General features: G+C 41.6%; 2 protein-coding genes across 2 annotated transcripts in view; both read right to left on the bottom strand.

The window, feature by feature from the left end:
• Positions 1-2,426, bottom strand: part of LOC129706624 (collagen alpha-4(VI) chain-like) — a 55,068-nt gene extending 52,642 nt beyond the window's left edge. The window contains exon 1 of the mRNA XM_055650985.1: positions 2,347-2,426. The gene's annotated coding sequence lies outside the window, so the exon portion shown is untranslated. The remainder of the gene's footprint in view (positions 1-2,346) is intronic.
• A 3,661-nt stretch (positions 2,427-6,087) lies between these two features.
• The window catches only part of LOC129716290 (collagen alpha-6(VI) chain-like), a 77,846-nt gene continuing 69,188 nt past the window's right edge, over positions 6,088-14,745 (bottom strand). The window contains exons 13-20 of the mRNA XM_055666163.1: positions 12,453-12,524; positions 12,320-12,346; positions 12,169-12,213; positions 12,031-12,084; positions 10,533-10,595; positions 7,324-7,389; positions 7,147-7,200; positions 6,088-6,316 (exon numbers count right to left, since the gene is read on the bottom strand). Coding sequence (XP_055522138.1) covers positions 6,191-6,316; positions 7,147-7,200; positions 7,324-7,389; positions 10,533-10,595; positions 12,031-12,084; positions 12,169-12,213; positions 12,320-12,346; positions 12,453-12,524 — 507 coding nt within the window. The 3' untranslated portion in view covers positions 6,088-6,190. The remainder of the gene's footprint in view (positions 6,317-7,146; positions 7,201-7,323; positions 7,390-10,532; positions 10,596-12,030; positions 12,085-12,168; positions 12,214-12,319; positions 12,347-12,452; positions 12,525-14,745) is intronic.

Below are 14,745 nucleotides of genomic sequence, written 5' to 3'. Positions count from 1 at the left end.
GAGGGAGACAGGGAGACGGAGAGGGAGAGGGAGAGAGAGAGAGGAAAAAAAGCACTCGGCTGATTGCATCAGGGACTGGGCCACATCAGACATGTGTGTACATGGAAGCCACAACTCACTTTGAGGTCCAAGTTTCATTTACATTGCACAGTTGTGAGTGCCAAATGCAACCAGTGCAACCTTCCAGTTTATGGAGGGCATGTTAACTTGGCCAACAACAAGACTGGGAAAGGTTAACAATGGAGATGATCCAAAACGGCTGGCAATAAGCGAGGGGGAGAAGGGAAAGAAATATCAGGACAAACATTGAAGAGGTGGGGACAAGAGGTTCCAGCCTCTGAGATCTGGCCTCCTCAATAGGGGGAATAATTGGAAATAATTGAATGATGATGCTTAGGTGAGTGGAGATAAGACATAGTTAATTGTGCAGGATGCTTCCTTGATGTGTGTGGGACATTTCCACTCATGGGAAAGTCTAGGGCCAGAGGCCGTAGCCTCAGAATAAAAGGACGTACCTTTAGAAAGGTGATGAGGAGGAATTTCTTATGTCAGATGGTGGTGAATTTGTGGAAATCAAGTCATTGCCACTTTATGGCTGTGGAGGAAAGTCATTGGGTATATTTTAAGGCAACATCAATTGACAGACATTATTTAAAATATTAAAATATTCACAGTATGCCAAATGTAGCAAAAACTTTGAGGTATTTTAAACAGGGTGCAACAATGAAAGGTGCAATATAGAAAAAGTGCAAATTTCGTACTGGAGACATTGAGCCAAAGTTATTTTCACAGTTTGTTTGTCTTTGTTTGGGTACTGTTCATGGAATTTTCTTAAGTGTGTTGAGTAGTCTGATGGCCTGAGGGAATAGGCACAGATTGACAGATTCGGGATTAGTACGGGTGTCGGGTTATGGGGCGAAGGCAGGAGAATGGGGTTGAGTAGGAAAGATAAAGTAATGATTGAATGGCGGTGTCAATTTGATGGGGCCCAATGATCCTACAACTTATGTACTCATGAAAAGTGGAGGACCACATGTAGTAATAAGCTTGAAGGTGACAAGGGAGGGAGTTGTGAAAAAGGATTTGCCATTGAGGGTAAGTGGGAGAAGGGAAGGGAAGGGAAGCTTCTTAATGGTAAACTTCTTAATGGTAAATTGTCAACAAAATAGAGAGTACAGAGGAGATTTACTAGAATGTTGCCTGGGTTTCAACAACTAAGTTACAGAGATAGGTTGAATAAGTTAGGTCTTTATTCTCTGGAGTGCAGAAGGTTAAGAGGGGACTTGATAGAGGTCTTTAAAATGATGAGAGGGATAGACAGAGTTGATGTGGATAAGCTTTTTCCCTTTGAGAGTAGGGAAGATTCAAACAAGAGGACATGACTTCAGAATTAAGGGACAGAAGTTTAGGGGTAATATGAGGGGGAACTTCTTTACGCAGAGAGTGGTAGCGGTGTGGAATGAGCTTCCAGTGGAAGTGGTGGAGGCAGGTTCATTGGTATCATTTAAAAATAAATTGGATAGGCATATGGATGAGAAGGGAATGGAGGGTTATGGTATGAGTGCAGGCAGGTGGGACTAAGGGAAAAAAGTTGTTCGGCACGGACTTGTAGGGCCGAGATGGCCTGTTTCCGTGCTGTAATTGTTGTATGGTTATATGGTTAATAGAGAGCCATTGGCAGAATGCAGGAGTGGAGGAGTGAGGGTATGGGGTAGGTGACATGGGAGGGGAAGGAATGGGAAGTAGCAGAGGAGCGAGTGTGTGATAGTGTGTGCCTTTTGCTGCAGTTGTACACTATACCATCACATGCAAAGGCCTAATGACTCTGATCGGCTATGAGTGTGGTCCGATGAGTCTGCACCACTGTGGTGATTGTTCTGGTGTGAAAAGTAAACACACATACCACCTACCATTATAGCCCTTTAGACACCTTCGCTACAATTATAAAGTGAGTGCCGTGCAATCCAATGTTTAGACTGGTGATGCAAAGACTAGCATAAAAACAAGAGACCCTGTGCCACAACTTACTTGGATGCCCCCCCCAAAGACAGTGACCTTCACTATTTTTCAACAAGAGGACCCTCTGCAAAATACCTTCAATGTGAGATCCATATTATTCTCTAGAGTGACCCATAGTCACAGTTATACAGCGTGGAAACAGGCTATTTGACACCACTCATTTAACTCAAACAGAATAAATCAAGCAAATACCAAGGGCATTGCAAAAGAAACTTTAGAAAAGCAATTGAAGCTCAGTATTAATTTTATCTGTCAGAAAAATGTTTAACTGTTGCATGTATATTTAATGCACAATGCATCGTACATTTTAATGCTACTGTTGACTACCTGCGAGCCTCGGTTTCCTGGATCTCCTTTGTGACCTTTACCACCTGCAGCTGCTTGTGGACCCTGCGCACAGAGGAAAGTATTATTTAGTACTATGAATACTTTTAAATATTATTTCAAACTAGGTATCATTTAAAACTCGGCTACTTCGAATACAATCTTAATTACGAGTGATGGTGAATGAAAAAGTCAAACAGTATTTGTAGGAATCTAAACCGAGTTAACAGAGATCTGTCCTTCTCTACAATTTCGACATGCGCATTGTAGAAAACATCCTATCAGAATGCACAACTTTTTATCAGGAGTTCCGGCCCAAAAAACTCCAGAAACCGGCCATTTTTTTCCAGGATGTCGTCTGCACACCAAAGCTCGCGTTTGGCGCCAAACTTGACCCGACACGACCCACGGTCAACCCAGGTCTGTAGGCTACTGTAGCGGCTGCCTCCTCACCGCCAGACCGGGAGACACTTAAACATCTGTAAATCATTGCTTAAATGTTAGTCAGTTAGTTTGGAGGGCTTTTATGTGAAGGGGGGGGGCCACAAGGGGGAAACTCTAATTCTTAGTCCCCTACCTGGTAGGAGAGGCTGTGGAGTGGTCAATACCTTCGGGTCGGCCAGCAGTAAGCTCTGCAGCGCTGTGGCCGCCACTCTCAGCTGGGGCTGCGGGCGTTTTTCTCATCTGGCATGGATTCTGGAAAGGATCGCAGCCAGGGGTGGAGTTAAGCTGTCGACCCCTTGTTCTGGACGCCCCCAACATCGGGAACGGAGCCCCCAGCTCCATGTTGAGAGTCGCCGACCCCTTAGGGGACTAAGAATTAAAGTTTACCCTATAAGACCCCACCACAATCTCCTAAAATCCCTCGAGTACAAGCCGAGTAACATTTAGTCAATGATTTACAATGATTCCCCGGTCTCCGGGGAGGAGGCAGCCGCTCCAGACTTTTCAAGCCGCCCGCGCTACCTTCCTAATCTATGCTAAAAAATTTCCATTCGGAAATGCGAAAATTTACGAAATCCGACAAGTGTCTGGTCCCAAGGCTTTTGAATAAAAGGTTGTGCACCTGTATCAGAATGCCAGTTAGTAGCACTGCTGCGCAACTCTCGTACAGAAGCGTGATGCAGCACAGTCTGTCCGCATTTTTTATTATTTTCAACCCTATGTTTCAATCTACATTTATTGTCATTGAAACATAGAAGTTGTGTGCAGGAGTAGGCCATTCGGCCCTGGGAGGGAGGGGGCAACTTTTTTAAATCTCCTCCCTGCACGGGAGACTCCGTATCCCATCCCTGCCTTCTTCATACCCGTTGATCCCTTTAGCACATGGCCACATCTAACTCCCTCTTAAATAAGCCGGGAACTGTGGCCTCAACTACCTTCTGTCGCAGAGATTGGCAGAGAGTCACCACTCTCTGGATGAAAAATGGTTTTCTCATCTCGCTCCTGCTGATTCCCCCTTATCCTTAAGCTGTGACCCCTTGTCCTGGACTTCCCCAACATCGGGAACAATCTTCCTGCATCTAGCCTGTCCAACCCCTTAAGAATTTTGTAAGTTTCTGGAGGGATTCCCCCCTCAATCTTCAAATTCTAGCGAGTACAAGCCGAGTCTTCTCCCGTCTTTCTTCATATGAAAGTCCGAGATCTCCAGGAATCAGTCTGGTGAACCTTCTCTGTACTCCCTCTATGGCCGCGGTCCTCCTGCGATTGGGAGACCAAAACTGTACACCAATACCCAGGTGTGGTCTCACCAAGACCTGTACAACTGCAGTAAGAACCTCGGGACCTGCCCCTATCGCCAGCCGGGGGCTAGCTGATGGAGCTGATCATGGACTTTAGGATAGGACATCATCGGGGTGGGACAGTGCAGTGAGAGAGATAAGTTTATTGGGGATCCATGTGCAATGTGATGGACTGTTTTAAATAAATGGGTAAGTCCACATCTCTGAGGATATGACATGGTCATCACACGCCTCAGCACTGGTGAGTAAGGCAAGGCAGCGCCTTTACCACCTCAGGCAATTGAGGAAATTCAGATTGTCTCCGAGGATCCTCCAGCCCTTCTACGCAGCGGTGGTGAAAGCAATGTCCGGGAACATACCATCTGGTTCGGGAATTGCTTGCCTTGAGGAAAAGAAGCTCTGCATTATCACGTTCATTTTCACTTCAGCACTTCCCTCTTTCCCTCACCCCCATTGGAGGAAGCTATAAAGCAGGAGGTACTCCAGAGCAAAATCAGAGAGACCTCTCCACCCCCAACGCACTGTATCAGCTGCTACGGTCAGGCAAGTGGTCCGTTGCCATGCGCTGAAAGGTGTTGTCCCGATCTTCCAATCTATCTCATTGCCGACCCTACACTTTCTCTGTAAATGTAATGCTCTAAAGCTGTAACACTAAACTCTGCACTCTGACATTTTTATTATGTAAACTAATATGATGTGTGTTTGTGTATTGTTTGATTGTTTTGTTGTTCCGCGAGCATTGCCACTTTCATTTCACTGCACATCTCGTATGTGTATGTGACAAATAAACTTGACTTGACTTGACTTGAATGCTAACATACCATTCGCTTTCCTGTTGCCTTGAGGAAAACAGCCAGCATTATCACGGATCATTTTCACTTCAGTCATTCCCTCTTATATCCTGTCCCATTGGATGGAAGCTTGAAAGCAGGTACTGCCAGATTCAGGAACAGCTAATTCCCCGCAGTTATCAGACTACCGAGTGGTCCTCTCAAAAGCTAAAGGTGGTGGTCCTGATCTTCCAATCTATTCTCATTGCTTACCGCACACTTTCTCTGTAAATGGAATGCTCTAAAGCTGTAACGCTAAACTCTGCACTCTGCAACATTTTTTCTTTTGCCCGATCTACTGTGGGGTTGAAGAGTGGCTGGACTGGGCTCTTACATACATGATTCAACTGGCAGCAGGCAAACATGACAAAAAGCTTTTTTACTGTATTTGGTACACGTAGCAAAAATCTTTTAAAAATCTTTTCCCTGTAAGGAGAACCCGACCTTTTCTCTGTCGGGTCTCCGTTGTCGTTGGGGCCGAGCTCCGTGGAGCGGCGCTGTGATGGATGTTTGTGTAAATTGTGTTGTGTCTTGGATCTTTTCCTTGTGTGCATGACTGCAGAAATCAAATTTCGTTTGAACCTCAATGAGGTTCAAATGACGACAAATAAATTGTATTGTATTGTAATAATAAACCAATACCAATCAACATGAAATGGTAATTGTTTCTTGCTAAATAAATGCATAATAATCTCACTGAACTAAGTAAAGGTTAGATTATTGTCTCGTGTACCGAGGTACAGTGAAAAGCTTCTGTTGCGTGCTAACCAGTCAGCAGAAAGACAATACATGATTACAATCGATCAATTTACAGTGTACAGATACATGGTAAAGGAATGACGTGCAAGGTAAAGTCAACAAAGTCCGATCAAGGATAGTCCGTGGGCCATCAAAGATGTAGATAGTAGTTCAGCACTGCTCCCTCCTATCTACCTCTTTGATGACTCAAGTCAAGCCAAGTCAAGTCAAGTCAAGTTTATTTGTCACATACACATACGAGATGTGCAGTGAAATGAAAGTGGCAATGCTCGCGGACTTTTGTGCACAAGACAAACAACCAAACAACCAATAAACACAATCATAGCACACATATTATGTATTGTTTGGTTGTTTTGTTGTTTGTCTTTTGCACAAAAGTCCACGAGCATTGCCACTTTCATTTCACTGCACATCTCGTATGTGTATGTGACAAATAAACTTGACTTGACTTGACTTTCTTTTACATAATAAATAATGGAAGGAAAAACGTTCAGTAGAGTTTGTCCCTGGTCTAGGTTAGACTCTCGGGCTATCCTCCACTTTGCCAGCCTTATTTTCCACTGTCAACGTTGCAATCAAGGAAATTAAAAAAAAACAAGATCTCACCTTCTCTCCCGGTGGTCCCCTCACTCCGTCAGGACCCTAAACAAGAAAGGAAATATAACGTTCCCATTAGTTTCTTATTCCAATTGTAAATCTGTGCTTGTTCACCAAGAACCATGAAAAAGAAACAGCACTCCCCTTTTTATCTACAATCTGCTTACATGGTAAAAATGAGATTAGGCCTCCAGCATTTAAGAGAAAATAATCCAAGTTTGTCAAACTTCAATTTGCAATATCACCTAAACCGGGCATCATTCTGTAATGCATGCTGCCACCTTTGTACAAGAGTTCCCATCCACTACTTAAACTAGTGTTAATTCATACACTGAGTGTATTGTACTGAGCTATTTTAAGCTATCCAAAATAGGGGGAACTTCTTTACTCAGAGAGTGGTAGCGGTGTGGAATGAGCTTCCAGTGGAAGTGGTGGAGGCAGGTTCATTGGTATCATTTAAAAATAAATTGGATAGGCATATGAATGAGAAGAGAATGGAGGGTTATAGTATGAGTGCAGGCAGGTGGGACTAAGGGAAAAAAGTTGTTCGGCACGGACTTGTAGGGCCGAGATGGCCTGTTTCCGTGCTGTAATTGTTATATGGTTATATGGTTATTTATTGATTAACAGCATTATGCATCAAATATCGCATTTTTAATGCCTACTAATTTAATTGAACTTTACAGCCACGTACAGTTTTAAGTTAACAGAGGAAATATATTTCTACTAATAAAATGGTAATCATCTTTCTCTATTTACATCACACTCGGTTCAATAAATGTGAAATAATGTATTTAATTTGAATCAGTGATAGTTAAAGTAAATGAATATAGTGGAACTACAGGTCTGTCAAATGAAACTGTCAACTTCCTTACAGGCTGCCCTGGATCTCCACGTTTTCCTGGGATACCAATGCTTCCTGGATTACCCTGTAAAAGAAAACATCCTTGTTATTGCTGCTGCAATGTTTGAGTCCACAAAGATCAAGGTCGGCACACAGTCTGCCTGTAAGTAGCTACATTCAACTGCAAAGACAAATAAAGACAATTTACCACTTGGCCAGGATTTCCCTTTTCGCCCTGCGGACCTTCAACATTTCTGTCAGCCCCACGTTCACCCTACAAAAGGAACAGCAAAAAAAGTCATGAAAACGTCATCAAAATCATGATAGTGGCTAGCTCAGAAAAATCCCCAGATTCAACCGATTCATCAAAAAACATTATTTCCTGCAAGCATCAATTAACGATGCACCATTAAGGAATGCAGTTTAATACAAATGTGTTAAAATGGAATTTATCCATTTTGGGACATAACGGGGGAGCCATCTCCACATCCTACCCTCCCGCCACCACCACCCCACATCCTATTTTATTAGTAAGATTAAGGGTTATGGGGAGAAGGCAGGAGAATTGGTTTGAGAAGGAAAGATAGATCAGTTATGATTGAATGGTGGAGTTGACTTGATGGGCTGAATGGCCTAATTCTGCTCCGATATCTTATGAACTTATTCTTCACTCGCCAGCAATTAAAGGCCCCACTGATGTGGTGACATCAATCTTTCTGCAGATAGTATAGACTGGAGAAAACATTACAATATACTCAAGTATAGTTTTCTCTGCCAGCATAGCATGGATTATTGTTTTGGGTTTGTGTGGGCATGTCTGCTATTTTACTTTTCTCTTCTGCTTAACATTCTACAGCAAAATTGTAGTATGATTGATTTAAATGAGGTGAGAAAAAAAAAAATTTGCCCAGAGAGTTGTGAATTTATGGAATTCCCTGCCACAGAGGGCAGTGGAGGCCAAATCATTGGATGGATTTAAGAGAGAGTTAGATAGAGCTCTAGGGCATAGTGGAGTCAAGGGATATGGGGAGAAGGCAGGCACGGGTTATTGATAGGGTACGATCAGCCATGATCACAATGAATGGCGGTGCTGGCTCGAAAGGGCCGAATGGCCTACTCCGGCACCTATTTTCTATGTTTCCATGTTTCTATGTTTCTAAATCATAAAGATGAAGGCAGACAAGAAATCAGATAGGAGGTTCTTAAAAGTGAGACATTATATATAGATAATTGGGGGCAGCGATAGAGTTGCTGGCTTCACAGCGCCAGAAAATTGGGTTCAGTTCTGCCAACGGGTGCTTGTCTGTAAAGAGTTGGTATGTTCTCGCTGTTTTTCCTCCGGGTGCTCCAGTTTCCTCCCACATTCAAAGGATGTATAAGTTTGTAGGTTAATTGGATTCACTCAATTGTCCCTAGTGTGGAGGATAGAACTCGCATACAGGTGAGGACTGGTCAGCATAAACTTGGTGGGCCAAAGCCACTGTTTCCACGCTGTATCTCTAAACAAAATGATTGTTTCATAATATTTGTTCTTAATGAGTGTGTGCTTCAGAAATCTGTGGTTTATCACAATCTGCGACAATATTGGAGACAAAAGTGAAGCTCTCTAGTGGAAGTGTCAATTGCCTCATAATGATTGAACATTTGTATATCTTTGTCTGAACTAATGGAGCTCACAACTACTTTAAGCCTCTTTGGATCTGGAGCCATCTGAGAAAAATCAGCTAGGAAGAAAGGACAAGTGAAACTCAAACCCTCTCCATTTCATGAGTAGAGAGTGATTGCATCACTGTACAGTGTTAATCCCATGACTCCATGTGGCCGCATCAAACAGCAAAAGAATCGTAAACAAGGAATCAGTTTCCCAAGCAATATGAAGCAGGAGATTTAGATCCTCCGATTTCTGAATTCCCTTTGCTCCTCCGATTTCTGAATTCTCTCCCCATTTAGAAAATAGTCTATGCCATTATTCCTACTACCAAAATGCACAACAGCACACTTTGGTATGCTGTATTCCATCTGCCACTTCTTTGCGCCCTCTCCCAACCTGTCCAAGTCTTACCTTTCCCTCCACCCATCTCAGTATGATTTTCTTTGACCTTTTAGTGTAAAAAAAAATGAATTCTGACATGGGCCATGATTAGTCTGGCCCTATTGGTTCCTTATTCTAGACTCAATCACCAATGACAATGGTCTTGATCCTATTAAATCCTTCAAATACATTAATCAACAATGTATATTGAAGTAGAAAGGCCCTTAGAGTTGCATCCCCAGAGGTTTGCAGCAATTCTGTTCAATATATAACAGATAATTATTCTCTTTGACAACCCAACATGTATTTTACAAACAGGCAGTTTCCTATATTATTACAGTGTGCCCGCCCAGAGAATTAAGGGCCTGTCCCACTTGGGTGTCATTTGCGCATCACGCAGATGGCGAGCGAAGATTTTGTACATCCCAAAATCCTGGGGCGCCGCGCGCGACTGCACGTCACTGCCTACGTCACCACGGGCCATGCGCGCGTAATGCGCACCATGCACGCATCATGTGTGCGTCACGACGCGCACGTCATGTGTCATGACGCATAAATTATGTCGCGTAAATGACGCGCAAATGTCGCCCAAGTGGGACAGCCCCTTAAGAGAGGAAAACAAAAGTGCTTCCACTCAAATTTAATGGAAATGTGTAAATATGCTATTTATGAAATGGTAATTCAACGGTTTCATCAGTTGTCTGACATACCTAACATAGCATGGATTGAGAAGTAAGGTTTAGCAAACAGTCCTGCCCATTGTAAAAACTCCAACACATTTTAAAATGTATCATTGAATAACTCATATATGTGTAGATATATATATATATATATATATATATATATACATATATATATATATATATATATATATATATATATATACACACACACACATATATATATATATATACACACACACATATATATATATATATATATATATACACACACACATATATATATATATATATATATACATACATATATATATATATATACACACACACACACATATATATATATATATATATATATATATATATATATATATATATACACACATATATATATATATATATATATATAAATTTAACCAAAAAAATCCATCCATTCAGTCTTACCAGGTGCATCCTATAAAATAAATCCACATGCAGGTCTAAACCAGACTGGAAGAATGATAAAATGCTAACTATCAATACCTGGTTATAAGCACTTCTCCGTTTGCAGTTAACCTTGTTCCGAGTTCTAAGAGAGAGCTATATTTCTGTGTTACATTTGTTTAGGCACTGCTCCCTTTTTTTACAATAGACTTTTATTTGCCTTGTTAATCAATTGCATTGGTTAGTTACCCAGGAACTAGTTCTTCATCAAGGAACACTTACAGGGTTTCCACGTGAACCAGTCTCTCCACGATCACCTGGAATTCCTTTTTTCCCCTTTTTCCCCTAGAAATGAAGGCAAGCAATATTACCTCAGAAATCAATATATCACAGCTTTTGAATTCAACATTTGAAATTCCAGAGTCCAAAAATAGGACGCAGACTCCTAAGAGAAGAAAAGTGGTGGTTGGTTTGAAAATGCAACAGTGGTGTTGCCTTTGCCTTACTGAAAAGTGGTGTTGCCTTATTGAAAGGTGATGGTGCCTTCTCTATAATTAAGTCTAATCTTGACCACTTCCTGTTTGCGCTGTATATTGATTTTAGAAAAAACGCTACCACGTGCGACTGTGATTTTTGGCCATCTTACTCGGAGTCCCCCTCCGCTCATGAGGTGCTGATGATTTATCCCATCAATGAAAAATAAAAGAATTACTAGTGTTATAAAAAATGTTGAGATTCTCTCTCCTGTCAATCATGCCATGAAGGCCACGCCCCTTCTGGTGGGAGGGGGAATGGACCATAAAACATGGAAGTGTGGACGTGGCCCAGTCTCTGCAAGATGGAGGAGGGAGAGGTCACGATTCTCTGTCTATGGTGGCCTTGAGCCCTGCTTGAAATGGTATGAAAATGCATTTGAATGTGGCGGCCTTGCACCCTGCTTGAAATGGTATGAAACTGCACTTGAATTTGGTGGCCTTGCACTCTGTTTGAAATTGTATGAAACTGCCCTCTGGAAACCAGTCCCTTCGGCCTACAACACCCATACTAGCGCTCCCGAAAGCTCCCCCCCCCCCACTGGCCAACAATATTGGAATTGGTGGAGAGGTGGAAAATTGCGTTGGGGGACCAGCCCTCCCCTATGAAGCTGGGACCCAACGGGTCCCACTCAGTCTAGTAGTTAACAAATACAACAAACATTCTTTTTACAAACAATTTAGTCTGGACTGGAGGGTCTGGGCAGTTTGGGATAAGTAATATAAGTAATGCATGTAACTTGTTGAAAGAATAAATAACATGTTGAATGAAGAAATAAAGAATATAGCTCTCTGGAATTTTCATTATAATGGACTCATGAAATTATACTTAAATTTACCCCATACCTTAAACTTGAATCTTGTTTTCTTTCATGTAATTTAAAACTTTGCTCCTATGCTATATATAGAAATTGTAAAATAAATGTGCAAATATGCTGCTGGGCAGGAACATCTAAAGTAGGGTCAGGCATTGCTGATCTTGAGTTTCATCCATGCAGCTCATGCTATCTTACTCACTCAGCAAGGGGAGTTTATTTATTCCATTAACAAGTCCTGATTTGTCCACCATGCAGGGGAAGATCCGTAGCTGAAGACAGCAATAACATTAAAACATTAAGGTTAAGAACACAAGATCAGTCTACATCCTGCACATGTGGTTTAGATCATTTTGCGTCTATTCAAGTAGGTCAGGTCTTCACAAAGGAATAGTACAAACTTGGTTATGACAATGACTAATTTGTGTTTACCGGTTTACCGCTGTTGCCCTTCACGCCAGAATCGCCGGAAGTACCCTGGATTCCCTGTAAGAACGCAGCAGTCAATTAATATGCATCTTATATTTGTAAGTCACCACTTTGTGTAAATCTTCATTTGAAAATAAATACCTGCGCTCCATTTATTCCGTCAGTACCATTTTCACCATCGCTCGCCTGTGGTAGTAGAATGTTGAGATTTAATACGCTATTAAATTTCAAATGAGGTTAAAGAAAATATTCAATCAAGATCATTTTCATCATATAATTGCATCATATTTACCTTGGCTCCACGATAACCTCTTCTGCCCTGAAATACGAAATTGAACATGATTATGAAATTGAAAGACGCAGAATGTACATGCATTTGACAAAATATCGCTGAAGCGAGCAGCAGTTTCAGAGTAACCTCTCACCTTGCTGCCTCTGCCACCAGAGCATCCTTCACCTCCGCGAGTCCCATTGTATCCATATGTGCCTCTTTCACCCTAAATACACAAGTCAACATGTTCTTAGTAGAGCAAGATATTTGATAAATCATCTCAAATCAGTATTTGAAATCCATGCGGTTGTCGATGGTGACAGACAAGGATGGACCATGAGGACACCACTGGAACAGAGGAGGACCCAGCATAGGGGGACCACCGTGAGGGAGGGGGAAGAACAATGGAGACCCGGCGGAGCCCTCCACACACTCCGCATCGGGCAGAGTATAGGAAGGGAATGGACAGGCGACATTTCAGGTCGGAAATCTTCATTAGAGTTCCCCAAGCAAATGTTTTTTTTTTTTTAACTCAAGAAACTGCAACCACAGTATCTCGTGTCGCTTGAATACTAGTCCAACTGTACGTTTACAAAACCCATACTTCAAATTTTGGAAAAAATATTTCAGATTTTTATCTGCTTTAAAAAAATGTAATAACTTTAAATTTTGTAAGTATTTTATAATTGTTTAAATTGTTTTGTGATTGATAGATTTTTAGTCATTAAGGGTGTCAAGGGGACTTCCGGTGGCGCCATGGAGCATTAAGGCACGGCATTGAGCTTCTCTCCTGCAAAAATTGCAAAAAAAAGCCGGTTTAAAGTCAGCACCGATTTTTTTTAAACTCACCGGAGCTGCTGGGTGTGGTGTAAAGGTGACATCATCAGAAGGTGACGTGAAAAACGGTAAAAAACCGGGGTTTTAAATGAGCTAAGAAAAAGGCTCAAGAGCACCTAAGAAAACCACTATTAGTCTTCAGCTCGTAAGGAAATCACAGCTGGAGTGTTGGAGGGAGCCCCGTTCCTTGTCATTTAGAAGGTATTTTATTCTTGCTTATTGGACGCCTTTCTGGGACAGAGATATATACAAATGAACTTAAAAATGTGATTTAAAATCTGCTATGATTATGTTCCTGAGTTAATATTGGATCAATCAATACACATCTGCAGCTGTGTGTCACAATTGCCAAACAAATATCAGAAGAAGTGTGAATTTGGATCAAAGAAAAACAAATTAAATTGCCTTCAGAGAAGTGGCAATAACATTATAACCATATAACAATTACAGCACAGAAACAGGACATCTCGACCCTTCTAGTCCGTGCCGAACACGTATTCTCCCCTAGTCCCATATACCTGCGCTCAGACCATAACCCTCCATTCCTTTCCCGTCCATATAACTATCCAATTTATTTTTAAATGATAAAAACGAACCTGCCTCCACCACCTTCACTGGAAGCTCATTCCACACAGCCACCACTCTCTGAATAAAGAAGTTCCCCCTCATGTTACCCCTAAACTTCTGTCCCTTAATTCTCAAGTCATGTCCCCTTGTTTGAATCTTCCCTACTCTCAGTGGGAAAAGCTTATCCACGTCAACTCTGTCTATCCCTCTCATTATTTTAAAGACCTCTATCAAGTCCCCCCTTAACCTTCTGCGCTCCAAAGAATAAAGCCCTGACTTGTTCAACCTTTCTCTGTAACTTAGTTGCTGAAACCCAGGCAACATTCTAATAAATCTCCTCTGTACTCTCTCTATTTTGTTGATATCCTTCCTATAATTAGGCGACAAAAATTGTACACCATACTCCAGAATTGGCCTCACCAATGCCGTGTACAATTTTAACATTACATCCCAACTCAATGCTCTGATTTATAATAGCAATAGCTGGGATACGGGAAAAGATTAAAAGAAAATTCTTAGTGTGTGTGTGGGAAAGAAGTGCAGATGTGGGTTTAAACCGAAGATAGACACAAAATGCTGGAGTAACTCAGTGGGACACAAAACGTCATCCATTCCTTCTCTCCAGAGATGCTGCCTGTCCCGCTGAGTTACTCCAGCATTTTGTGTCATTTTGTGTCTTACCATGGTCAGACATTTGGTATGCAAGAGATATAGTAAAACCCCAAAACAGCAGGACGAACATTGAGTTGACAATATTCCGAGACATTTGAAATAACAAACAAAAATAAAACACAATGTGGTGAAAACATCGTGACAGTATAAAGAGCATATCCTTTATAAAGCCTTGTTCCTAGCATGCCTTTAAACAGTAACAACTGGATTTTGTCTTCTAATTCCAAACTGAGAGGAGCCATCAAGCGACCCAGTTACTTTAGCACAGAGTTGATGGTCTAATATAAAATAATCCTGAAAAATTCAATTAATGTCACATTCTAACTGAGCGACATAAATATTTTTTGTGTAAATAAATCCAATGTACAGTT

Source organism: Leucoraja erinacea, chromosome 2 (assembly GCF_028641065.1).
Source record: "Leucoraja erinacea ecotype New England chromosome 2, Leri_hhj_1, whole genome shotgun sequence".
Lineage (NCBI taxonomy): Eukaryota > Metazoa > Chordata > Chondrichthyes > Rajiformes > Rajidae > Leucoraja > Leucoraja erinaceus.
The sequence above is the reverse complement of the archived record's forward strand: the minus strand, read 5'-3'. Positions and strand labels throughout refer to the sequence as shown.